The sequence below is a fragment of the Camelus dromedarius genome, chromosome 7 (genome assembly GCF_036321535.1).
Source record: "Camelus dromedarius isolate mCamDro1 chromosome 7, mCamDro1.pat, whole genome shotgun sequence".
NCBI classification, from domain to species: Eukaryota; Metazoa; Chordata; class Mammalia; order Artiodactyla; family Camelidae; genus Camelus; species Camelus dromedarius.
This window is the reverse complement of record NC_087442.1, coordinates 63,786,989-63,813,954: the sequence shown is the minus strand read 5'-3', so window position 1 is coordinate 63,813,954 and position 26,966 is coordinate 63,786,989. Positions and strand designations below refer to the sequence as shown.

The following is a 26,966-nucleotide window of genomic DNA, read 5'->3' as shown; positions in this document are numbered from 1 at the left end:
ACTATCTGATGCATATTATATTTTCACATTCATTAGATATTTTGGGGACTCAAAGTTCCTGATTATTTTTCATTTTTAAAAAGTTTGATGCATGGGTAATTTGATGTTTGTACATCATGGAGCATATTATTTGAAGTATTTATTACCCATGGACAACTTTGGTTTATTTGCCAATGTCACATTTTCTATCCTTGGATTCACAGAATGTATAGGTACCTTCATCAAAGAGTGTACCTACTTTCTGGTAGCAGTATTTTTAATTGCAGGTGTCAGAGCAAGACAAAAGTGGGAAATAGCACTACTGCCTCTTACTTGGCTGTGTGTCTTTTCTTCAATTCAATTTCCCTGAGCCTTTATGTCTTTCTTTGTGAAGTAAGGATAATAATATCTGCTTAGCAGAGGTGTTGGGGGGGATTAACTTATCTTATAGATATAAAACACTTAGCACAGTATCTATCATAGTAAGTACTTAGTAGATGGCGGTTAGTACAAATTATTGATTTGTAGAGTCCCTTTTATTTCTGTCATTCATAAAATTGTAAAATGATGCAGTTTTACAGGATGAATGAATATTAAGAGCATCTGAGACAATCAGTAATTTTCAAGATGAGAAACCTAGGATACAGAGATGCTACCCCTGGTCCCCAGATGACAGAAAACTAGCTTGGCTAGCTTGTCTTTGTAAGAATTGGTGCTGTACCGTAAGACATAGAGTCCATTGTTAGTCACTCTGATAAGCCCTAAGAGACCCTGGACACTCCTTGAAGGTAGTTGACCTGTGCCTGGAAAACCTGCAGGATATTCACTGTGCTTAGTCTCATATTAAGTGGAACCACGTATATTAAATAATGCATGCATTTCAGACTGTTCCTGGAGCCTAATGATTGTAAGCATTGAGACAAAGAGCATCTGATTACACAGCTTTAGACTTCGAGGGGGTGGGGGTTATAAAATGTGTTGCTCACTGCAAGTGCCAGTAACTCTTTTGAGTAATATATATAACATATTGAGTCCAGTGATATTTGCTTCTTACCAACCTGCTTGAAATGTTTTGCTAAAAATCCTTCTCTTGATATTTTTTTTACATACTTTCTAAAGAGGTTCGGAAGGAAATAGAAGAAATATTAAAGGATATTCCCAAGAAGTATATGTCGTGGCACTGAAAATATGTGCTGCTTCCTGCTGCGATGGCAAGACAGTGGGGCTATAGATAGATCTGCTGCAGGCAGAAGTGTCCCTGTTCATCTTATCATTGCTATTTAAGGCAGTTTCCCATTGGGGTTTTGATTGCAAAAAGGGAACATACTCAAACTAGAATATAACTCTTCAGTGATCATATTGAAGGATTTGAAGATACCTTCTTTTATAAAGTTGAAGAGAATAGCCTGAGGTGACAGAGGATTCTTAGGAAGACCTTATGGCTACTATGATAGAAAAATAAGAAGATAGAGACTAAAATATGTTAATTTTATCAGCTTCAGTACATAAATCCGTCTTCTGCCATGTTACTTATCTCTAAGAGGATTTTAAATAGCAAAAATAGAGATTCAAGAATCCTATGCTCATTACGTAATATGCTGAGACTTGTACAAACTTGGGTTCATTTAATAAAAAGCACTTTGATTATATTAGGTGTATAACTATATTCATCCATGTTTAGTAAGCATCGACCTCCTTTAGAATAATGAGGGGTAGTGGGAAGTTCACAAGTGCTGTGTGATGGTTGGATGACCTTGAGCAAGCTTCTCGTGCTTTTAGAGCTTTAGTTTTCTCATTTGTTTAAAAGAAAAGGAAAAATACAGGATTATAAAATATGTGTAGAAGTACTTGGAGCAGCTTTTAAATTAGCATAAGCTTTCAAATAATAGAAGTCTCCCTTCTTTTCTTTTCCATACCTAAGATTGCATTTGTGTTGACCGAGTTCTGTCAGCAAGTAGCAAAGCCGATTTTTTACTCTTTCTTTGTGTGTGATCCTTCTGGTTTTCACAGTGGCCTCTGGTTTTCACAAAGACTAAGTCTAGTTTGTTGTGTTGTGCTTTATACAACAATCCAGTGAAGTGGCTTGCTCAAAAATTTACATGGGAAAGTTAGGTACTTGCCTGTTTGTCTAAAGGAAGAGATCCCCAAGACTTGTGTTCTCAAGACATTCCCAAAGAATATTCCATGGGAAATCCTGTTTACCTCACAATGGCTGCTGCTTCCTGATAGGCTTCTCACCGCTAGCTAGCAGTGCATGTTCTGTTCAACACATTAAAATGTTATTTCTAAAATGCCACGTTTACTGATGGTTTCAGTGACATATACATTTGTCCTCTTGCCACCATTACTGTTGGATGGTGCGTTGGTAGTTTTACAGTTCCAGGTACTGTCTTCTTTTCACTTATTTGTTTAAGATTTTCTTCATTTCAGTTTATCTAGTGACCTGCTTGCTTGAGCTCTTCAATTTTTTTTCCTGCTCAGAATAGCAAGGGGTTTGTCATATAATACGTCATTTCAACTTGTGCCCCTAGTGAAGGCTCAGCTTGTTTTCCTATTAAAATTTTATATGCAGTGAATTCTGTTTTCAGAGTGACAAGTCTGCTCCCTCCTCTGTGCCTTCAGTACGCTCAGTTCGCATTGCTGTCACAGTGCAGACCTCTTTAAGTGCCAGTTACCAGTTTATGTGGGCTATGAGTTCTCGGGTCCAGGGACTGCATCTTATACCCTGTTCATCTCTGCATTCCTCTTACATGACAGCACCTGACACATGGTTGGCATTTAATAAATCCTGAATGAATGTATTCTATGGGGATTTGTTCCGACTTAACTTCGTGCATTACTCAGAGATTTAAAAATTTGTTTGGGGCTATAGCTTAATGTTTGGGGCTTTATTTGTCTTGTTTGGGGCTTAGTTTGTCATGTGTACAATTCTAATTGTAGTATGTGGTTGCATCCTTTCCTAACACTGATTTTCTTAATCTTCTTTAATAAGATATCCTTTTTGAATGGTTTCTGGATTAGCATGAGGATTATATATTTTCACTAATTAGTTAAGGTATTAAAAGAAGAGCCCTTTGGGACTGTTTGACTATCCACCCCTACCCATAGCTTCTGGAGAATACCGTTCCAGGAGTCTGTTATTTTTGTATCTACTTTATCCAGATGTCTCTAAATTCTGTGCAGTAATCACATTACTGGTATATGAGTATCAGCTGTGTACCCAGGTTAGGAGGATGGTTAAGGCATGCAGTCTATGGGAGGTAGGGTAATACTGTGCTGTGATGACAGATGTAGGAGCTGCCCCAGGAGCACAGAGGAGGAGCACCTCACACAGATGTGTCGGCAGAGTGAAGGCCTGGGGTCAGGGAAGGCTCCAGGGAGGAGTGATTTTTCAGGAGAGACCTAAATAATACATACTGGAGATTAGCAGGCAATGATGAGAGACGGCTTTTCCATCAGAGAAGAGGCAAGAAGCAAGGAAGAAGGTTGAGGAGCAGTGTGGGGTGTGGGGTGAGTGAGACTGCACAGAGTCAGGGAATGCAGAGTGATTGTGACCAAGCACCCCGCTGGGACCAGGGCTCAGCTCAGCAGCTTTAGGCCATGCTCTTATATGCCCAGACCTTGTCCTGGAATTGGAGGGAGCAGCTTCTCTGTCAACACCACCTGCTTGTGTTGTTTCCTAGCCACGATTGCTATAGCGTAGGGGTTAAGGGCATGGATTTTCCAGTCAAACTGCTTGGGTTTAGTCCTGGCTCTGCCATTTGGTTGCCGTGTGACTAATACAGAGATAATAGTCGAACCTTCTGTATTAAAGTTGTTAAGGAGAATAAATAAGCTCATATTCTGTGAAGCAGAAGATGGTAGCTGGTACTTCATGTCATTCGTTTGTTCAACTCAATTGTGTTGCTGTGGTTAAACACATAATCACATTCGGGTAAGTCTTGGCTCGGCCCCAGAGATCAGTTAGGACCTTGCAGAATGTGAACTTTGTTTTCAAAATCAGCTTATTTTTGAAATTCAGTTTGTTATGTGATCTGTCTTTGTGTTGGTTTTTTTTTTTTTTAAAGCTTTTGGAAACACAGGCTGGCTTTATCTGCTCTTCCTTTTGTCCTTCCAAACGGAAGGGATATGGATTTTCTTAGAAATGATAAGCTTTCAGGTTTGGGATGCAGGGGGCATAAGAAGTGAGGAATGAGGCTGGTGGTGGTGTTAAGTCTTCCATCTGCTGCACAGGAAGAATTGAAACGAGGTGTCCAGGAGACGTTTGCTTCCTGAGGTTCTTGAGCCAGTAATTTAATCTAGGCTAACACAGAACAGGCTTTTACTTTCTGATACTTGGATTCTGGAAATAATGATCCTAGGCCTTCACTGCTCCATGGCATATTATCATATACAAAGACTGTGAAATGAATTCATCTACTGTTATTTCAAGGTATCCACCCTGTAAAAAAATTTACTTGGCTTTCAGAGCCCCTAGTTAGTCAGAAAATATTCCAGAAATACTAGCTTCCAGGGCCCTCGAGAAGTTGCCAGTCTTTTCCATTTGAATATTCTGGAATCCTTGTAACACTAATCTTTGGCAGCTAATTCATTTAAAATTTTTCTGAATCTGTGTTTTTTTACTAGCTGATTACATAGACTACAATATTGACAGCACTTAAAACCATTTGTTTTTATTTTTGTTTTAGGAGATTGGTTTTTTAAAAACTATGTCAGTTAGGATATTTTGGCAAGTAAGTTGTTTAAAGGTACTCCCTTTTTTAGAAACATAATATTGGAAATCCTAGTGCATCACATTTTTTGTTATCAAGGTGGAAACGGTTGACATGATCTCTGAAACTAAACAGAGAAGGCCATCAGTCGCTTCTTAAAATTATTTCTTACAAAAGCATTGCTCTTGAATTCTTGATTTCTCTGTTTTCTGTGTTTCCTTTCCCTTTAGGATGGGTCTGTTCTGTAATTAGTGAAGGTACATGTCTGTCTTTAGGCTACAGCCTAATCTCTGTGGCCATATGTGCAAAAGCAATATAATTACCATGTAGTAATAATTGGACCATGTGACTGTTTTTGTGTTAATTATTTGAAATCATCTTATCTTTCTATTCCTTAAAGCATTTTAATGGGTGAGTCCTCGGGTACCAAGTTTATGTCATTTCTATGGAATTAAATATGTGCACATTTACATAAACTTAATAAAATTCCTGTTTCTTTTTATAATGTCATGGACAGATATTTTACTCTGTTTCAAGTGTCAATTTAGATCTGAGGAAATCGAATATTATGAAAAAAGTTGATTCTTTACATTTTTGTTAATTTATAAAGCTCAGATTGGATTATAGATCTTTCTGGCTGAGGAGGTACCACTCTGGGTTGACAAAACAGGTTGTTAGACATGTTCAGACTTACTTCTTAATAAATTAGGGATTACCATACCTTTATGCACATTCTGTTTAAACAGTTTGGTAGGAAGTATAGTGATGGGTATCCATTTTCACTAAATACAAGTACTTGGCCGACTGTATATAGAAACTGGCATTTATCTGTGTTCAGATTTTAACTTTTGTCTCCCTATTTTTTCAGTTGTTTTTATTTCAGTTGCTGCGAGGGCTGTCTTACATCCACCAGCGTTATATTTTGCACAGAGACCTGAAACCACAGAACCTTCTGATCAGTGACACGGGGGAGTTAAAGCTGGCAGATTTCGGTAGGAAAGCAGTTCATTACCAGTCTATTTTGTCACACTGTGAGAATGCCAGGCAGATGGTGGCACTGCATTGGTTTAGGTGCACTTCTTCTAGCATTAGAGATCCTGGTAACATTTTTTTCAGGAGTGAAGGAATTTTTTTTTAATGATCAGCATCATATTTGGTAGGTTTTTCTTTTTAATTTACACTGCTTGTTAAATTCTTAAATAATCCTAAGCATAAATCAGATCTCATACCAAAGGAAAAGTCAGTAAAATTTTGAACATGTAATGAATAGTAAGAAGTCTATTTTTTCTATTTTTTATCATGAAAATGTCAAACAGATTCAAAAATAGAAGGTTATCATAATGAGCCCCCATGACCCATCACCCAGCTTCAACAATTATCAGTATGTTGTCAAACTTGAAGAACATGAATTCAAGCCTTTGGACTATTTCAAAGCATCACACGGTATATCCCATAGTGAATGTTACCCAAAGATTTTAATAATTTAAAAATCCAAAGACAGTGTTAACCTTTCCAAAAATGACTGTTACTTCAAAAATTCTCCATAACTTTATAAATGTAGACACTAATATAAAAAGGAAAAAACAAAGAAGAAAAAAAGTAGACGCTGATGCCAATTTAAATGTTGAGGTCCTGGTCTGGACCCATTATAAGTCATCCTTTCCTTAAAGGTTTTAAGGTTGGCGTTTTCCAGGTAGAAGCTTCCCTCCAACACTGTCTTAAGCACCCAAAGGGAGCAGAACGTTGTGTCATCCTTGCTGGCTCCTCTCCCGTCATCAAGTCTGACATATTCCCACTGTCCTGGCTCTCTGTCACACCAGAGTCTGCTGAGTTAATTCCCAACACCAGGAGGGCTGATGGCAGCATGATGTGTGGACATTGCCTTGCCTCAATTATTTTTCAATACGTATTCTGATTAGAAATTTGTTCCATTAAGAGTGGAATGGAAATACTTCCCTTGGGACAGAAAGACGCCTGAGGTTGAGATATGGGCTTTTGCTGAAATATGATTATCTTTCCCTACCCCAGCTAAATAATAGAGAGCAGGAAATGTTTATTTCTTATTTCAAGGTTCGTAGAGTGTTCAGTACTTTTGGAATGAATCTACTCTGGGTTTTGTGTATTCTTTTCTTCTAAAATTGAAATGAAACAAATGTTAGCATGACTGGTGATATATTGCAAAACTTTACTTGTTCTCATCTTGGTTGGTAAAAATGATGAAACTGTATGTGTGTGTTTGTGTGTGTGTGTGTGAATTGTTTATTGTCAAATTTTAGCATCAGAATAATAACTCGGTGGCTAGATGTAAAGTTTTACTATTACAGGGTAGAAAATAATGGGAGAGTAGGTGGGTGGAGGAGAGAAGATATGCAGTTCCTCAAATTCAAGGTTATTGGTTTTTCTGTGAACATATTTTGTAGTTTGTCAGTATTAGTATTAAATTAATAAGGATTTATAGTGATTTTCTTCTGGTACAGTAATATACTATAAGGTATATGTTGCAATAAATCATTGTACTGAACATTTAATTTTGTTGAACATGGTTTTCTTGTATATTTATAAAGTACATTTTTACAAAGTTGATTTTGTCTGTATAACCAAAGGTATAATAAGATTGTATCTAAGTGCTTCCTGGGTTTTTTTTTTTAAATTTTATGATGACTTTTTATTATAATAGTCAGGTAAGTTCATCTTAATAGATTCTTATGGATCTTTAAAACTGACGTTTTGTAATATCAGATTCAGAAATAAATTGAAATGAAATTTTAGACAACTTAGAAAGTTTTTTTAGAAAATTAGAAAATTTAGGAAGTATAAGCAACTCACAGATAACAAATGTTGACATTTTTGTTGTATTTTTTTCCAGTACCTTTCTCCTCCTCCTCTCTCTTTTCTTGCTTCTTCCACTTATAATGTAATTCTCCAAAAAACATGGTTTTATAAGCAGTTGTCACATAAGAATATGTCATGGACATTTTCTCTTATTATTTAATATGAAAAAATCATTTGTAAACATCTTAGATTTTTTCCTCTAATGGCCAAAACCTAGTCTCTTTCTTCAGTCCCTATCACTGAACATTTTCGTTCTTTCTGATCGTTCTTGATTATGCACAGTCCTGTATTGAACATCCTTGCAGAGAAAGCTGTACATGCTGTAATTACAGTGTTGAGTGTTTTAAAGCGTTTGATTCTTTGGACCAGACTGCTCTGCAGAAAGGTTGTACCTCAGTGTCACGGGCTGAATCTTCTTGCCTGGAACACACACTTGGCATGCATCCTCTGCATCAAGTGTAATGAGTGAGACTCATTCACCAACTGACAATTTCCCCCAATTAATTGTGCATTATTTTTGTCTTTTAATTTAAGACATGCAATTAACTGTGATTTACTGCGCTTGGGCATGTGTTTGTGTCTGAGATAAAGGAAACACGGTGGAAGCTGTGGAGAAGCTAGGCTGTCAAAATGGGATGGTTCCAAGCAGCAGAACAATTAGAAACACCAGGTCTTAATTCAGAGTTTGATATATGAAGAGCTTTAGCAGCAGTTCCTTTGTCCTACCTTTTTCTCTTGAGTGAAAAATACCATCACGTTTTGCCTGAAACAGACAAATGAAATCTGTATGAGCATAGTTCCTGTACCATAAATGCTACTGTTGTTATTAGAAAAAAATATACAGGAAGAGGGAGAAACCCTTAAATTTATTGCGTTTATTCTATGTGTCAGATGCTTAGAAATTCTTGTTTCATTGTCTTTTCAACCTAGTAAAGTATGGTAACCTATGTTTTTGAGAGAGACTTGAGATTCATAGAGAGTTAGAAATTTGCCCAAGCTTGATCATGTGGGTAACTGCTCACAAAACTGAAATTCAGATGCTTGATCCATATCCTTCAATTTCAGGTGGCCCAGGATCTTTATATTTATAAACATAGATATTTTACCTTACAGAGCTTCCTAATCTTCCAGTAAATTAATGATCATTATATATGGTTACATTTGTACCTCAATAATTACAGAAAATTATTTATCATTATATGTATTTTCTACATACAACAAATATAACACTCATGCTATGAAAATAGATTGTACTAATACCCTCAAAAATGCATTGCATAATTTAAAGAACATATTGTCAATTGACTAATTCAGTAGTAAGGAGTGAGTTCAGCCTTTGTACTCTGGAGATTTTACCTGCTGGATGGGGTAAACCAGGTGATAATGTATTTGTAGACCCATTTAGGTTTAAATGGAATGCAGTTCTGAATGGTCAAAATGCTGTACTGTTTTTTTTTTTTCTGGTATGCAGAAGTCATATTCAAGCACTCAGCTAAGACTTATTTCCTATATGCATTTTAAATAAGTAAATTACACATGATTTAGAATCACTATGGCTTTCCTAATACAGAGATTTGTCCTGCTTGTATATAATAAGATAATAAAATTGTGTAGAGGAATTCAGCCTCATTTCTAAAAATGGGTTTGTCTTTACATTACCTTTGGGGGCAAAAAAACTTCAAACCCCTTATCCAGCCTGTGTCCTCACCACCTTGCTCCTCCTTGCTTCCCGTGGTGCAGCCAAATCTCAGACGTGTCCCCACATCAGAGCCTCTTCCTCAGCCTTTCCCTTTGCGAGGAATACTCTTCCTCCTACTTCTTACCTGGCTGCCTCTTTCTCATTACACAAATCATAAATCATATGTTCAAATAGGCCATCTTTCCAAAAACAGAATTTTCTCATTATGATCATCCCATTCAGCTTCTTCAGTAGCACTTAGGGTGCCCTGAAATTATTTTGCTCATTTGTTTATCTGCTTATTTTTGCTTCTGCTACTTGCTTGTCAGTTCCATGAGGGCAGGGAGTGGCCTGTCTTGCTCATGCCTGTCTGTGCTCTGTCTAGAACCACACTTAGCTCATAGAAGGTGATGAGTAAATATTGGTACAATGTATAAACAATGTGCATAACAAAATTGAGTATTAGTGTGAAGACTAAGACCCTCCTGAATTTATTAATTTCTGCCTGATTTGTTTTAGCAAAACAGCAGATTACAAGTTAATTTTTTCTTCATCAGTGTTGTCCTGGCTGGGCCCAGTCAAGAGTGCAGATGGAATTTGATGACTTTAGATGGATTGGAGCTTCAGGATGCTTTGAGGCTCTTACACATAGGCCCTACATACTTGCTTGGTGTGATGTTTGTAATCTCAGGCAGCAGAAATAAACATTGCTGAGTGAATGTAAACATGCACAAAACATGTATAAGATTTGGAGTTCTTACTCTGCAGACCTTAAATGATTGTCAAGTTGTACTATCCTTGAGAGCATTGCATTAGGGGACCTGGCTCTGTCTATAACTAGCTTACAACTTTCAAGAAGTCATTTATCCTTTCTGAGCTTAGACTCCTCAGATGAAAAATAAGAGCATTGAGCAGATACTTTCTAAGATTCTTCTCAGTACATTGTACATTTCTGAAATTATTAACTTATTTTCTAATGATCCAATATTCACTGGTGGCTAATTCAGTCCGTTGAATCCAAAATCAGTGCTATACCATCCCTTCCTAGAATCTAATTTTTTATTCCGGCTTCTGGAAATTCAAATAGATAAGCCACACTTTTTATGATGTGCACTGAGATCACATTAGAAGAAAATTATCAAAGTAAGACAAGTAAAGTCATAAATAAACTCACCGAGAAATTAATGTTCATTTGCAGTATGATGGTATGAAAACGTAAGTGTATTTTTCCATGTAAATGAGGTTAAAACAAAAGATGAGTCTGTGGAAGTACAGCTTCCTGCAATTCCTGCAAGATGATGGTGGTGTGTCATCCACACTTCCCAGCCATTCTTCTGCTCTTTTGAGGGGTCGTAGCTTTGCTACATGGAAAGACAGCTGGGTTAAATTTACCCCTAAAAAAAGAGACAGTAAGAACTCTGTAATATCAGCAAGTAAGGTCCTGGCTTATTTTACTGGCTTTCCTAATGCAGGAGCTGAATTAAACAGCTCTGCGGTTTTAATCAAGTAAAATTACACAGGTCTCTTTCCCACCAGAGGTCTTAAAATATTACCTTCCTAATGTTGGTAGTTTCCTCCTCCAGGCTGTTCCTTGTCTCGATTTGAAAAAGGAAATTATGGTAAATCACATTTTAGATTAATTTGCAGAACACACCAGAGATGTATCTCTGCAGAGGCCATGGTGAGTTGCAGGGTTTGTTTGTATTGTGCCTCTCAGAATTCACGTAGGGAATAGTAGAAAACAGAAAGAAATCAGCTGCTCTCAGATGCAGAGTAGAGTCTGTCAGTTTGATGAATATGAAGTCTCTGAATAAAAAGCCTGTTAGTCCCCAAAGTATAGACCTTTACCTATTTTTTTTTATTAGCATGTAAAATTCACCATGAAAGTCATAGTTATAAACTCAGGGTTAGATATAATTTACTTTGTTATGGCCTGAAGGATTTAATTTTACTGTATCTTTGTTTTAGAATGTATTTTCTAATAGTAAAAGTATCTTTATTATCTAATATGAGGTAACACTCTACTTTTAGAAAGGTCCTTTGAACAGTTTAACAGATAAGCAATTTTAATTAAAAGTTCAGCCAGTTGCTTTCATACAGATCTGAAAACTAAAGAATATTTTTATAATAATTTCTGCTACAATATGAACCAAAGAAAGGGCTGTTTTTTCCCTAATTTTTATGGACTTCATTAAAACTCCAAATCCAAATGTATGTGTCTTAAAACCTATCAAATAAATTATCAAGATTCCATGTTAGGAATATTTTGATTGACATGTGAATTAGACAGTTATTCTCCCTGATTCAGTATTTTAAAAATGTGGTAATAACCCTTTAGGTAAGGAATGTTGATGCTTCAAACTGTTTTCTCTTAGATCATGAAATCATCACTTAGCTTCATTGTTTAAATCTTGTTTAATATCCCTGCTCATTCCCTTGGAAGTTTTCTTGCATTCAAGAGGGATGGATGATGATGACATTTCATTATATTGGTTTTTTTTGCTTTGTGTTATCATAATGTTAACTTTTCCTGGATATGTTAACATACTACCTACATGTGATTTTTTTCTCCTTTTAAATGGACTTTATTTTTAAGAGCAGTTTTAGATTCACAGTAAAATTGAGCAGAAAGAGAATTTTCAAATATCCCCTGCACCCACACGTGCATAGCCTCCTCCATCAACATCCCCCACCAGAATGTACATTTGTTACAGGTGATGAATCCATACTGACACATCAATATCACCTGAAGTCCGTGGTTTACATTAGGGTTCACTCTTGATGTACATTCTATGCAATTTGACAAATTATAATGCCATGTGATATAACTGCCATTACAGTATCATACAGAAGAGTTTCACTGCCCTAAAAAAATTTATAAACTTACCTGTATTTTTTTTAAAGTTATAAATGGGAACAAGAAAGAAATATATGAACTGTAACTAATAAGCATATTCTGCTCTCTCTATGAGAAACTTTCTCTGTTCAATCACCACAAAGCAGATTAGATTGAAGCAATGTGGATAGGGGTTGATTTCAAAGAATGGCAGCTTCAAACTCCATGGAAATGAGGAAATTCAAAACTGCTAGTTCATTTTTAGCCAAATCATGCATGTGAGGTAACGAGACATCTTAAAATGCAGAACAGACTGCTTGAAATAAGGCTGATCATCTTATTCTCTGCTCTTGATGGAAACTTTCTAGGCAAAGGGATCTCAATCTGCAAAATAATGTTATTTTTCTATACTACATGAGGGCAAACTTGTTGGCAGCAAGTCAGATAAGTAATTCAGAGTATGGGTTGAAATATACCAATATCTCCTTTAAAAATCTGCATATGAAATGACTGGAACCCTAAGTGCTGGCAGTGATGACCATAGTGGAAGAATTATAAGTGATGTTAGCAAGATAGCATTGAAACGCAACTTAGAATTACTTAACACTCACATGCTATTCAAGACAACGATTACATTTGAACATGAGTTTTCGTAATCTATAGGTAAGTGTAAAAGATTGCTTAGAGTTCAGTAATTCACTCACGTCCTTTATGAATCTTACTTCATCTTCTGCTCTTTACTTTCCAAGAAGCCACATTTTTAAATGCAGCCAAAACCAGACTCAACTGATACACATATCAGTATGCCTGATTTACCAGAATCTTGGATGACAGTGAGTCATTGTAGTCTAACGCACATGTTTTCTAAAATTTTTACTGGAAGCAAGGAAAACTGGCTGCTATAGGAAATCTGAGATATACTGTAAATTCTGAGAGTTAGATATACTTGAAAAATTCATTTTGATTTTTTTCTCACTTTAATACAGTCAGTTCAATATTAGTTTGCTTTCTTTTGTTCTCTGAGGTTTTTTTAAAATGCCATATGTGTTGGCTTATTTACTTTGAAATAGTACATATTTACATTAATATTTAAATTTTTTCTTTTCACCTGAATGATTTCTTCTGTTGCAATAGATAAATATAGGAAGCTAGGACTTGTCCTTTTTCATTTTAATGGAAGAAAAAAGTACTGGAAAATTAAAAAAGTAAAAAGCAGTTGAGTACTAATGATCTGTACTGCTTAGGAAGTTTAGATACACATCTGAAAAACAATCTATTTTATCACATATTGTAAAAATAACCTTGCTGTGCATAATCAAGCTCACCTAGCTAAAAGAATAGAACTTTTTGTAAAAATTCAAACTTTAAAAATGGAATATATCTCTTTTAAATATATGTCAAGTTATTTGACATTCTAATTTTTAATCTGGAAAGATACTGATGTGAAATGCAGATTGAAGTGTTTACTGCAGTTTGGGAGTAGAGTTGTCAGCTAAAGAAATCTATTGTGTGAAACAACAGCCAGCCCCTACTGAATGTGGAAACTGTCTTAGAACCAGCCTGGAAGGCATAGAATGGGGAGCAGGGGGTGAAAAGGATCAATGAGCTGGCTAAATTGAATGCCCCCATCAAGAGAATGACACAACAGAGGCGTAAAGAGGGGCATGAGAAAAGTTGGATACTTTCAGGATAATATGGTTATGGTGGTTTCTGAAAAGTTACCAGTAAGCTTTCAACTGACTTAAAATAAGTTGAGAACATCTAATGAGAATCCCTGATACTAACATTACCCGAACAATACAAAATAAATATGGTATGCAAGCATTTTGCTCAAAGAATATGATGCTCAGAGAAAAGCAGATGATGATGTTATTGTTGAAGTCATCATCTAGCTGTTGATAGAGTCACATCATTGGGAAAGTTTCATTCTTTTTAATTTTCAGAATAAAGGCAGCAACTTTGAGGGGAAAATTGAAATAAGTCTATTATAATTGTATAAGAGAAAAGGAAAACTCATTATATTCACATTTTTAGAATTATTTTATTTTCTCTGGATTTTGAAGGAACCTCAGATTATCTATTCCAAACTTCTCGTCTTAAAATGTATATACTTTTGCCCATTGATGGAAAATCAAGAGAACATTCTTCCTGTTACTTAGTGAGTGTTGTGTTAAATTATCATTACTATCATTATTACCAATGTCTCTAGAGTCCTAGTGTAGTTCCTGACAGACGATTGATAACTTATTTAGCGTATGCATAGCAGTCTTAGTGCCCCAAGTGCGTGAGAAGGTAGAAATGCTAACCAGGTGTCCTTTGTAACAGAGGATCAGAGTAACCTTTGCTGGTCTGATGACCTGCGTCAGCTGAACTGTGAGATCACTTAGCCCAGAACACTGAAACTAGGACCTGCGTCTTGAGGAAACTGCAAGAAACAAATATAAAGAACATTTCTTACAGTAGACCTATAGGAAGCCTTGTTGGAATATAAAGTGGAATAAAACCTGGGTAATTTATGAATTAGAAGGAACCACCCTCTTTAATTATATTCCTGGAAAAAATTCAAGTATTGAGAAGCCCTGTGGGCAAATAAAGGCTGTATTGGTTTTAACATTGTCCCCCTTATGACTCAGCAGTGTTGGGTAGTAGCTGAAAAATACCCTTGATGCCTCTCAGTGGAAGGAATCTTCTGTTCAGATCTTACCTTTTCCAAAAGTTAGAAAGAGACAGTACATAACTGCAGGGCAGGTGGAGCTATAACCAAAGTACCAAGTGAAACACTGTCTGAAAGAGAAAACTTTTTACATAGAAACAAATATACCCACGTGAAAAAACAAAATAAAATATCCCGGAATTGTTAGCGTGCAGATTCTGGAGCCAGATGCCAAAGTTTGAATCCTGCCTCTACTCTTTACAAATTGTGAGTTATTGAAATTCCTTGTGACTTAATTTACCTGTCTGAAAATGAGGGTGGTGATAGTAATACTGGGTACCTCACAAAATCACTAGAAGAATTAAATATGTTAATACTTATCATTTAAGGACTGTGCCTGGCTTGTAGACAGTCCATATAAATGTCATGCTTATTTTTGACCCTTTAGGGTCTAGGGTTTAAGTATTCAAAATGTCATTTATTTTTCATGTGATTTTTTTCCCCCTAAAATGTATAAAATGCTTTCTTGCTTTCTTGAACAAGGAGGTAATATGGACTATTATTCAATAGTTCATTCAACAGGTTTTTACTGAGTGCCTACTCTATACTCAGTGCTGTGCTCGTGGCTGATAGCACAGCGGTAAATCAAGGCCACGTGGTCCTTGCAGTCCTGCTTTGAGCTTTCCTGACAGTCGCCATTTTGAGTATCAGTTATTGCACTGGACAGAGATGTCCTTGGGACCAGTAATCATTTTTAAAGGATGTGATTTTTAATCACTCTCTCATATATTTTCTGGATAGTGTTGTTTGTCTATTTTAAAGTATAATTACTAGGCAAGGTAAGATTTTTAAAGATAATTATTTACAAATTAATTTTAAAAACTTCCTGTGGTTTGTGGTTCAGAGTTTAAAATCTCTCTCTCATAGTGCCATTCAGTTCAGCTTCCCTGGTAAAGGGACTAAGGATAATTTAGTAAAAGGGAGTCATTCTTGTGATAAGAAATTTTATGATAGGTTTGCAGCACATTCTTTGAGAATAAAATTTTACTTCATATTAGTTCTTTTAAGAGGTAGAACACTGTGCTAACCAAACAGAAATCTAGTGGTGTTACACATATTCTCTTCATAAACAACATCTGAGTGCTTCTGTCCAGTATTTCATTAGCAAAGACCTGTCAGATGAGAAAACAGGAAAAACCAGTCCTAGTGAAAAATACAGTTACACCTCAGTGTCCAGTTTAATAAAGAAATGAGTGAATCCTTGAAACTGCAAGAACAAAGACAACTTCTGTACAGTGTCAGTGTTTGTAGTCTCTGAGGAGATAATCGTGCTTCAGGAATTACTTTTCCATTGTCAGATAATGCAGAAACCTAAATGAAAAATGACACATTGATTTTTTTTTTAAGGATCCTTGGACGTTTGCTGCTCTGTAAAACAGTGAAATTAGTTGATAAGAAAACTATATGGGACCATTATATTGTTTTCTAAGATTTTTCTGGCAATGTTTTGAAAATTAATTTTGTGTCAAAGTTCATTTGACCAGTCTTTTAAAATCTCAAGAGGAAAAATAGATAACTAGAAATATGCATAAATTAAGGAATGCACTTGTAATCTTCAAAAAGGAATATGTATAGATTGTCAAATGAATGATTTAAGATAATGGTAGATTGTAGATTCCGTAGCAAATTCATAAATCAAGCACATTGTAGCACGTGTCCTTCATTCCAGTAAAAATATCAGTGCCCTACATTTTGTCAACCTTGACTATGACAGCAAACATAGTCACTTCTTAAATTTTAAGAATTGCTTGTTGTGGCTTCTTTGTGAGCGACATGTCTGTGATCTGCTTTGGATCCAGGCATCCGTGCTATACAGTGTCAAAACAGAGGATGGGCGTTTTGCCTAGTACAAGATGAAGTCATTGCAGACTCCAGTGTCTGAAAGCACTCTTATTTGTGAATATTAAATTCAACACTTGGAAGCATTCTAGTAGTTGAACCATTGAAAAACTTTATCTGAAGCATTAGATTGCTTCTTGGCATTAGATTGCTCTTAGAAAATGAAATTGATCCAAACCCCTGTTATTTCTAATAACAGTAATAGCAGCCCTCTATAGTTCATGAGGTGATTTCATAGCTCTCATTTTATTCTTATAACCCTGTGAAGTGGATGGTACAGGTCTCATTACCCTCTTTTTAAAATGAGAACATTCATTTTTGCTTCTCAGCGTGGGCATCAGAATGACCGATACTTGTTTAACATTGGCATTTCTGTTGAGTCTGTAGGCTTGAAAATAATTTGTCTTGAAATCGTCTTCTAAGATCATATGACTTCTTTTATATCTTTTAAATAACAACATGAAGAATGTTCAAGTAGTTCTAATTAATTTTATGATCAGTGACCTTTTAAATATGAAAGTTATAGATAAATGCATTTTATTATCCAGCACTTTATCAATGGGAGTAACTGTAAGTAAGTTGTTGGATATCCCTCCGATAAGTAGAGAAATTGTAATACAGATTTGAAATTGTCTTTAAATCATCAAGTGAATGCCAAAATAATCATAGCACTTTTACCCACTGGCTCTAAAGAGTTATTTATAAAGTGAAAACACAGACATTAAAGGCAGTAAAACATTCTAGCGTATGCCAACTTGCCCTTTCCTTGCCAAAGATAAAATTTCTGGAAATCAGAAAAACATTGAAAAACAAAAACAAAAAAAAAGTTTTTTCAACATACATGACATCAAACAAGGTATTCATTAGACTTTGCCACTTGCCTTCCTCTTGCCGAGCTGCCCCATCTCATCCAAGCGGTCAGCTCGGCATTACCAGCCGATATTGTAGGAGGTCACGTACAGCACTGACGTGATGGGGAAACGGCGGGGAAGAAGGAATGAGGACTGCTGTTTGGTCTTCTTCATAGTTGTGAGTTCTGTTGAGAAACACAGGTGTATAATTTGTTTTGCTCATAAAAATATCATACTTGGTATATTTAGAATGATAAAAAGACCAGAAAAGTTCATAGAAATATTGGAAGTGAAACTTTTTCATCCTTGTACAATTTTTCAGAGGAGCCAGACCACTCCCCCAGTGAGTCAGATGGCCAATTTCCCCTTTGCACATTTATCTTGCCTTTTTCCTGAGGCAGCCAGAGCCAGCTTTTGATGGCTATTACTTTTACTGCTTCTATAAACCTAAAGTCATTTTTAAAAATTGTGGTCCATTGAACATTCATTACTGAGAAATCATTTTTTTGAATTAAAATTTTTTTTTTGGTGAAATCAGTTTCAGGTGAGCTGCATGGGTGTCTTCCCCACCTCCCCCTGCCCCTGGAATCATAGCATATATTAACCAGAAGTTAAAGACCCTTGATGTTTCTGCAGTTAAAATTTAACATCACATCTCCCAGATTTATTTCATTAAAGGCAGATTTTTGACTTGGCGGAACGTAAGTTGGGGAAATGTTGGCATATTAGTTCTCTTATTGCTGTGTAACAGATTACCATGAACTAAGCTACTTAACACAGCATACGTCTATTAGCTCACTGTTTCTGTGGGTTAGGAGTCTGGGCATAGCTTAGCTGGGTGCCACTGCTCCAAGGTCTCTCACAAGGCTCCAGTCATAGTGTCATCTGAAGGTTCTGCTGGGAAAGGATCTACCCAAGTTCACATGATTGTTGGCAGAATTCAGTTCCTAGGCGACTGCAGAACTGAGGGCCTCAGTTCCAAGCTAGCTGTAGGCCAGAGGCCACCCTCAGTTTCTTGCCGTGTGGACCTCTCCAACGTGGCTGCTCGCTTCAGCAAGGCATGCACATGAAGAGAGTCTGCAGCAAATAGAAGTTACAGTCTCATATAAACCTAATCATAGAAATGATATCCTATTACCTTTGCCGTATTTGATCTTTTAAGAAACAAGTAACAGGTTCCATCCATACTCAAGGGAAGGAGATTCCACAAGAGCATGGATACCAGGAGTTTGGGTGCAGGGGTCAGGGGAACCACCTTAGTGTCTGACAACCGCTGCTGATGTGAAAAGTCCTATCCAGTTTTTTCATGGTGATTGTACTGTTGGGTGCAGTTTTCCATAAAGAGTAACAATGAGCAATGAGCATGTAAAGCCTATGCCAGGGTGTAAAGCTGTGTGAAGTGTATTGGTAATGACGGTGATGATAAGTAACCTTATTGATTGGTGCTTATGGTCAGGTCCTGGGGTGAGCCCTCTGCTTGTAGTACCTTACTCTGTCCTCACATAAGAAACCAAAATAGAAGGCTGAGAAGTTAAGTAAAGCTGAGAAAATACAGTTTATGCCACTAATTATAGTATTTTCCAACAGGTGACTTCTCTATATAGAATGAGAGGCCAGAAAAGGGTTCTACACTTTTTGCTTGGGAGACTTAGAGGGGACACCCTGAAGAAGTCTTTTCAAAGGATGAGTAGGATTTTATGAGGTTTCTGAGACAAGGACAGGGTCAGGGCCCAGTATAAGTAAAGACAAGTAGGTTCGTATCACGGTAATACTTACAGTCCCTCTGTGAGTAACACGGCAAAGGACAGAGCTTTTACTGTTCAGCCACGGGCAGAGATGTTGGTGGACATATGGGCAACAAAGCCGGAGAGTAGATTAAATGTCAATTAGGTGGCGGCAACAGCAGCAGATGGCAACTATTTGGTTATATTTTTTATTATTTATTTATCCCCGGCCTCTTTCCAAAATGGCCCTGAAACAGCTGCTGATCTGATGGTCTACTTGCTTTATTCTTATTTACCCTGCAGGCTGTTCTAGGCAGACTTGCTTCCGTCCACCATTTGCCCCTCTCCAGTTTCACCTCCAGTCACGTGTGCGGTGCCTGGAGGCCTTGGGCTGGTGGTCTGCAGTGCAAGAGGGTTTTAGCACTCGTTTTTCTGGCCTCCTATCAGCTAGAACCTGCTGCCAGTCAGCCAGGATCTGGGGCTGGGCTCAAGCCCCGCACAGATAGGCCACCTGGGACTGTGGCAGGACTTGGAGCCAGGTGCCTGCAATCTGCTGTTCGCCATGCAGAGCCCTTAGACAGGTCTGGGGAGGCCAAAGCTAGGAGAGTAAGTCCTGTTCGGTGTCCCAGTCCTCTGGCCTGAAGAGTGACAGCCAAGTCCTCAGCAAAGACTGAGGGTGAAAAACTAGGAAACACATGTATCCTTTGGAGCCCCTCCGTTTCATTTCACAATGAAATTTTAATAAAAAGAGTATGTTAGCAGGAGTGAGAAGTCCAAGCCCTTGTTCTAATGTTTTTACTAATTAGCTCTTTGACCTTGGACTAGTCACTTAAACAGGCAGTTTTGTTTTTTGCAAATTTTTTTTAAAATGTAAGACTGGATTTAACAGTTTTTAAGCTTTAAGTTTCAGGTTTTAGTATTTTTAAGTGTCCCTTAAAAACTGTTCTCCTAAATAAGTTTTTTCACCATTATGTGAATATAGTTTGTGATCATTTTCTTAAAAATACCTTTGCCAGCTTCAAAGTAGTCTTCTGCTTTGCCCATGAAACTTAAATCCAGCAAATAATAGAATTATTGTGATTTGCCAGCCTTATCTAGAGTGGAGATTTTGTTACCTTTCTTAGAGTAATCATTCTAATGACTGTAACTAGAAAATAAGGTAAAAGAATGAAGAACTTTTAATGCTTGTGGAAAGTGTCATTTTTAAAAGTAAACTTAAGGTAAAACTTGAAAAGCATATTTACATTGCACCAAAAAAGAATGCACAATCCTTTCCTTATCTCGCTCTTTATTGCTCTGAACACTGAGAATAAGAATGATGACAAAGGAAAAAATATCTAGAAACATTTACTCATCATGTTGTGAACCTAATCACAGTAGCTATTTTAAAATCTTCAATTCCTCGATGACATACATACACATCTTCACAAAGTAGTAATTATATCATTGGTAGTGTGGATTCTGCTTTTATCTCTAGCATACCAAAATTTTTAATATTTTGTTTTTACATGTTAACTTTTATAGTTATAAGTGATATATTTTCTTTGTTTTAAAATAGGCATTATAGACAGCTATAAAGAAGAAACACTATCAACTAATCTTCGACAGTATAGCCCCTGTTAACATAGCTCACAGCCTTTTTTGTATGCTTACATAATGACATCTTTTTCTTAGAAAAGGTAAATTGCTTTATCTATTAACATGCTATGTCTATAACATATCTATAACATACATTGCTTTTTTAAGAGCATGTGATTTTATTAATTTGGTGAATTTTCTTATCAAATAATCACCAGTTTATTAGTTGTCCAAAATGACCTTTATAGTAAAGTGAAGGTTTATGTGACGTACTGGAAATGCAGTAGAAAATGGACAAATATTTTTCCATAAAATGCTCGCAAACTTTATACTGAAATCCAGTAATATTGCATTCCAACACAGATAAGTCCTTTGCTTTTTTAATATCTCAATATACATAAAACATACTACTCAGATTTTTAATGAAGAAAACTTTTGTGCAGGAAATCTGGATGATCTCCTGTGTTAATGCTCTTTCTCTCTTTTATTCCTTTGAACTCGCTGTAGTTGTTAGATTCTTTTATTAGATGGTAGATTTCTTCAGTCTTAAATTTTAATTTTGAATGTGTATCTCAAGCTAAGTAATTCTTTAAACCCTTCAGTTCTGAAACTTCAGCCTGGGTGCCCTCAGGAAGAGAACAGTCTTCATCACAAAGTAATTACTGCTCCCCGATCTACCTCCTGGTACATGGATGAATACTCATGTTGAGTCTGGCATCTAAATTAAATAATTTTAATAATTCTAAACATAGGCATTATAAATAATAATTAAGAATATTTTTCATAATTCTACATTGTTTTATGTTTAATAATTCATGTTGTAAATGGTAGAAACATTCCTGTCAGAAATCACAAGGTCAAATCATTAGCTGATTTCCCTTATTTTGATCTTCAGTTATATTCTGTCCAGCTATAACAATGAGGTGAATAGACTTCAAATGTTATCTTTTAGTGTTTTTGTTTGTTGCATTGTATTTTACATAAAATGAAATTTACCAATTAGAATTTGATGAGCCTGATAAAGATACATAATGGTAAAACTACTTCAACAACCAAGTTTTAGAACACTTTGATCACGTCAGAAAGTTCCCTTGTTTCTGTAGCAGCAGTCAAGTAAATATTTTTCTTACTATTATTTTTGAATTATTTTCAAGACCTTAGTTTGGGAGAGTGGGACTCCAAATAATAAAACACTGCTTGGAAAACAAAATTTCTGTCTTATGAGATATTCTAGACTGGGGTTGGCAAACTTTTTCTTTAAAGGGGCAGATAATAAATAGTTTTGGCCATGAAATCTCTGCCACAGCTACACAAATGTATTGTTTTAGTGAAAAAGCAGCCAGACACTATTTGAGCAAATGAATGTGGCCGGATTTGATCCATGAGATGTAATTTGCCAACCCATGTTCTAGACATTTGAAATTCAGTTTTTCTTATTAATATAGCCAATGAGGTGATAATAAAACATTTGGTTCAGTGAGCTTTTCAAAGGAATACATTAGTTAGTAAAATAATTTGTAGCATTTTAATTTAGTACACTTGTCTTCTGGAAGTTATTTCTGAAAATGTCCAATATATGAGATATTCCAAAAACCTGCAAAGTGCAATTAGAATAAATTAATGTCTGTTTTTTTTGTACTAACAAAGAGATAATGAAAAAAGGAGTAGTTTGAAATTAGTATTTTATACTTAATAGTAAAACACAAATTGTAGGTCCAAAATTATAGCACTAACCTATAAAAGTTTTGCAAATGTTGATGTATGTCAACTGTATTTTCTTTTCGTGTAATATTGCTATACTAAATGACAAAATTGTTTCTTTGTTTTTTTAATGAATAATCTACCTTCGTTTTGTGAGTGTTTTATAACCATTTAAAGAGTCTTAACTAAATCCTGATGGTTGGAGAGTTGTAGTGAAAGAAGAATGTTACCCCTTGGGCTCCATGGGTGAGCATATCTACAGATTCGGCTGTGACTGGAGTACTTACACATGTTGGAGTTTTTAACCTCTGAACATATGGCCTTTGTCACATGCATCTTTTCTCTCCTTGAAAGTCCAACTTGATAATGTTGTACTGTCTTTAACCAAACCATTTTAAAGTTAAAACCTAGTAATATTATAAAAATATCAGCCCAAATTTACTAATTCACACATTGAGGGAGAATGGGCTTATCACAGGAGCTAGGTAAAGTCAGTAATTTGTAATATAAAATAGCACCTGTAACTTCATGATAAAAATATTGCAAAAACTGGATGTTAGTATAGAGAAAGTGTTTTTGGAAAAAAAAGTGTTGTATAAGATGGCTTACCTTTTTACTTAAAAGTGAGTGATGTGTAAAGTTGCCATTTTTTAAGACAAAAGTTTATAGAAAATGATTGTAAAGAATATATTTTTGTAAAATTCTATGGGGTTTTTTTTGTTTTGAATTCCTCTGAAATTTATTTTTAGAAGTGTATACTGCATTTGTTCATAACACTTGGCATAGTGTCATATTTAATGACGTATATTAGATGCAGAGTAATTTAGTGCCCATGAGGTATTGTTTCATACTTCAGGATTTTAATATACAATTGTGGTTTCAAAGATTACTGAATCCACACATGTACTAAATTTTACTTAACTTCCGGACATATATTTCTAGTACAGTTTCCCTTTTGTTCTCCTTTAATGAACTATTTAATGAAGGGGAAAGTAGGATCAATAAAAGAATGCATAGCAAAATAGGAAGGACTTTATGATTCTGGAACTCAAATTTGGTTTGAAGAAAGTCTCTAAATTTAAAATGCCTCAGCTACATTGTAAGATTTCAAATGAAACTCCATTGGTGAAGATAAATGCCTTGAAGAACAAGTTATTTGGACTGACAAGATGGGGATATTTAAAGTATTATTTAACAGATTCTAAAAAAGACATGTTCTTCAGATGTTAGGTTTCTGTCTTTAATTCTTAAAGGATAAGACAGTTGTCTAGTATAGAACAAGATGAGTTTACAATTCATTGCTGACAGCTCTTTTAAAACCATGGCAATGTTCTGGGAACACTCTTGGTCCTCTCAAACTTAGCATGTGTGTGATATTTGCTGACAAGTGAGGATAAATAGATTGTCAGGCTGCTAATTCTGCCTTCGAACTTCTCAAAATCTACCTGAAAGTCTTACATCCATTAGTTCTTGGTTATTTCGAGCAGCATGCCTTCATGTGGTTAATTAGATGTAGAAATGAAGCCTTCATTGTGTGAATTATAAAAATTGAAGATAAAATCCTGGCTGCCTGGGCAGTTTTGACACTTTCATCTTAGGGAAATCTATTATAAGCGTATTTTCCTTCAAGGAACTTTTTTTTTTTTTTTTCGACTTCAAAATTGCCTGATGATTCAGATTGTTCATGCAAGCTTATCCTCGGTCTTAGTAGCTAAACTGGCTATTATGCAGACAAGCCTGAGCTTTAGAAGGCAGCTTGGTTGTAGTGGTGAGAATAGTTAAATAATAGTGTATTTCGGCTTGTTCCACCCAGTCATTAACTCACTGCTGCCAGCCATCAGTTTCCCTGCCACACCAGGAAAGCCTGTCATTTACAACCAATGACTATTTTGGGACCCACTCTATAAAGTGTAAAGAATACGCTGGAATGATAGGGCGGAGGCGGAAGTGGGGGGGGCTAAGACTGCACAGGACTGGCTGAGGACTTAATTGACCACTTTTCTTTTTCTCCTTTAAAAACAAGTTCGTTTGTTTTTTTTCCAGGAGGTAACATGGACACAGTCTAGGGTGTCTAGTGGGAGTATAGTGAAAACTGTCCTTCTCCCTCCTGTTTCCTTGTTTCTTTCCCTCCAGGCAAGTCGCCGTTCCCTGTTTCTCATGTCTCTTTTCAGAGATATAATATGTGTGTATAAGCACATTTCTTTTTATGCAAAACATAAAACATGCAAAAACACTTTGTTTTTATTTTGCCTTTCCCTTAGCAATATATTATGGTTGGTTCCATATTAGTACATACAGATTTATTGGCCTCATTGCCTGCATTTTGTAGCTGTACCGTAATTTATTTAGCTAGTTTCCTCCTGGAATATGAAGTTATTTTTAGTCTTTTGCTGTAAATAGTGTTACAGTAGACATCCATGCACATAAGTCTTTGTGTATATAAATATAGGATAAACACCTAGAATAAAGGTACCGTCAATCACGTTCTAAAACTTCTGAAGTACACCCAGTGACTTCCCAGTTCAGTTCAACCAGCCAGCTCCCTGAACACATTACTCATTCTAGGCCCTGTCTAAGCAGGTCCCCAGAGACTTTCAAGAGTCAGACACAGTCTCCACCTTAAATACGTCACTCTCCAGTGATGGCGATGCTTCAAGGTCAAGTGCTGGGTGACTAGTCAGAGACACAGCAGAATCTTGTAGAAATCCACTGCAGGGAGGAATGACTTCTGATCTTGGGGGTCAGGGAAGACTTGGAAGATGGGTTGGAATTAGAATTGGATGTGGAAAGCAGCAGAAGAGGCATGTGGGGGCGGGGTATCCAGGAACCCTCAGTGCCCCAGAGTTCACAGTAGGTGCCCGCCCTCCACACAGGGTTCCTCACCATACCTGCCGTGGGTCAGCCCCGCTGCCACCTCAGCAGGTTGGCACTTGCTTTGCCCTCTGCCTGGAATACTTCCCCTAGATTTCTCGGTGGCTTGCTCCCTTTACAGTGATGCCCACAGTAGGTCATTAGGACTCCTCAGCACCAGCCCTGGTGTTGTCCGGCATGTCAGAAATGAGTGCTCCAGGTCAGTGTCAGGGGAAAGGGTCCTCTCTGTTTATCTCCTGCTTATCTCTCTCTGCCTAGGACTAGCTTCTCTCACCGCCCCCCCCAAGCAAGTGTATCCCAGTGATGTTAGCTGGAATTCAGGCCCTAAGGCTCCAGAAAGAGGAATTTCCTTCCTCATGAGAATCTAAGACCCCTGGGAGGTCTAATTTCAGATCTTGGGATTCCCCCGTCTATCCCCTGGCCACAGAACCAGGGGCTCTGACGTACAGCCCCGATAGACAATCATAGCACTTAATATTTATATCAAAACACAACCAACAGTCCAATATCAGTAGTCCTGGTGGGATTTAGACTTAAATGTTACTACAGATTGGGCTTTGTTGATCCTGTCCTTTGTAGGGTAAAGAATATCTCTCACTACCCACCCTTTCTTTAGTCCCCTGGGTTCCTGAAAACCTCTGTTCAAGAACTGGGAGAAGCATTGGCATGTTGTCTCTGTGTTCCTCAAGGCAGCAAATGTCTCCCTCCAAAAATCCACAGAACCTCAGAAACCTATTAACTCTGCCAAAACAGGAACCCAGTTTACCTTAAACCTTTTGATCTGTTTGACACATCAAGATGCAGGTTAATTTCATAGCTTGCCCCAGAACAGTGTGTAGGGACTTGCTTTACCTTTATATAACAGAAATTGCCATTAAGTTGGTTTTCTTAGAACAAAGGAACAGTCAGCCTCAAAGGTATTTTCAGGTCTCTTTCTGTCAGTAAAACTAAACAACTAGAAGCTTTGAGATGAGTGTATTTGTACTTGTGCTCCAGTGTTCTTTTAAAAACTCTCAGTTCTGGGCACACCTGTTTCTATGCTTAAGTTAACTCTCTGAGATGCAGCGAAGTTGCCATGCAGAATCAGACACCTGCTATTGTTATAGTTGGGATCTAAGCTGGTGTAACACATTTGAGCACTGCAATTCATAGGCAGCAATCCTAGTAAGTAAAAGCAAACTGGTCCCCTGTCTTAATGTGCTTTAGACAGTCTAAGTAGTACACTTTACAGAAGACTCAGTGCTCTGTTGGGATGCAGAAGTGGTGGGAAGAAGAAATGATCATTGCTCATAGGGAGCTTATAATATAGATATAGAGATAAACAGATGAATAAAACAGTTTTATATGCTTACTGCCAAGTGAGTTGAATAGAAAACAAGATGTAACATAAAAATTTGAAGGAGACATTGATTATTTCTTGAGGTTTCATTTATCTAAATTTTATTTATTTTTTTTTTAAATTTTTTATTGAAGTATAGTCAGTTGCAGTGTGTCAGTTTCTGGTATACAGCACAATGTCCCAGTCATGCATATGCACACATATATTTGTTTTCATATTCATTTATCTAAATTTTAAATACCACATTAGATAAAGTTTGAGAAATCTTGGAGTTGGTTAAGAAAGTAGGTTCATCACTTGTATTATTAAGAAC

At 36.6% G+C, this 26,966-nt stretch overlaps 1 protein-coding gene across 5 annotated transcripts in view; it reads left to right on the top strand.

Moving 5' to 3' along the window:
* Positions 1–26,966, top strand: part of CDK14 (cyclin dependent kinase 14) — a 555,862-nt gene that overhangs the window by 322,841 nt on the left and 206,055 nt on the right. For all 5 annotated transcript variants that reach the window (XM_031454861.2, XM_031454862.2, XM_010978019.3 and 2 more), the window contains one exon: positions 5,560–5,683. In XM_031454861.2, coding sequence (XP_031310721.1) covers positions 5,560–5,683 — 124 coding nt within the window. The remainder of the gene's footprint in view (positions 1–5,559; positions 5,684–26,966) is intronic.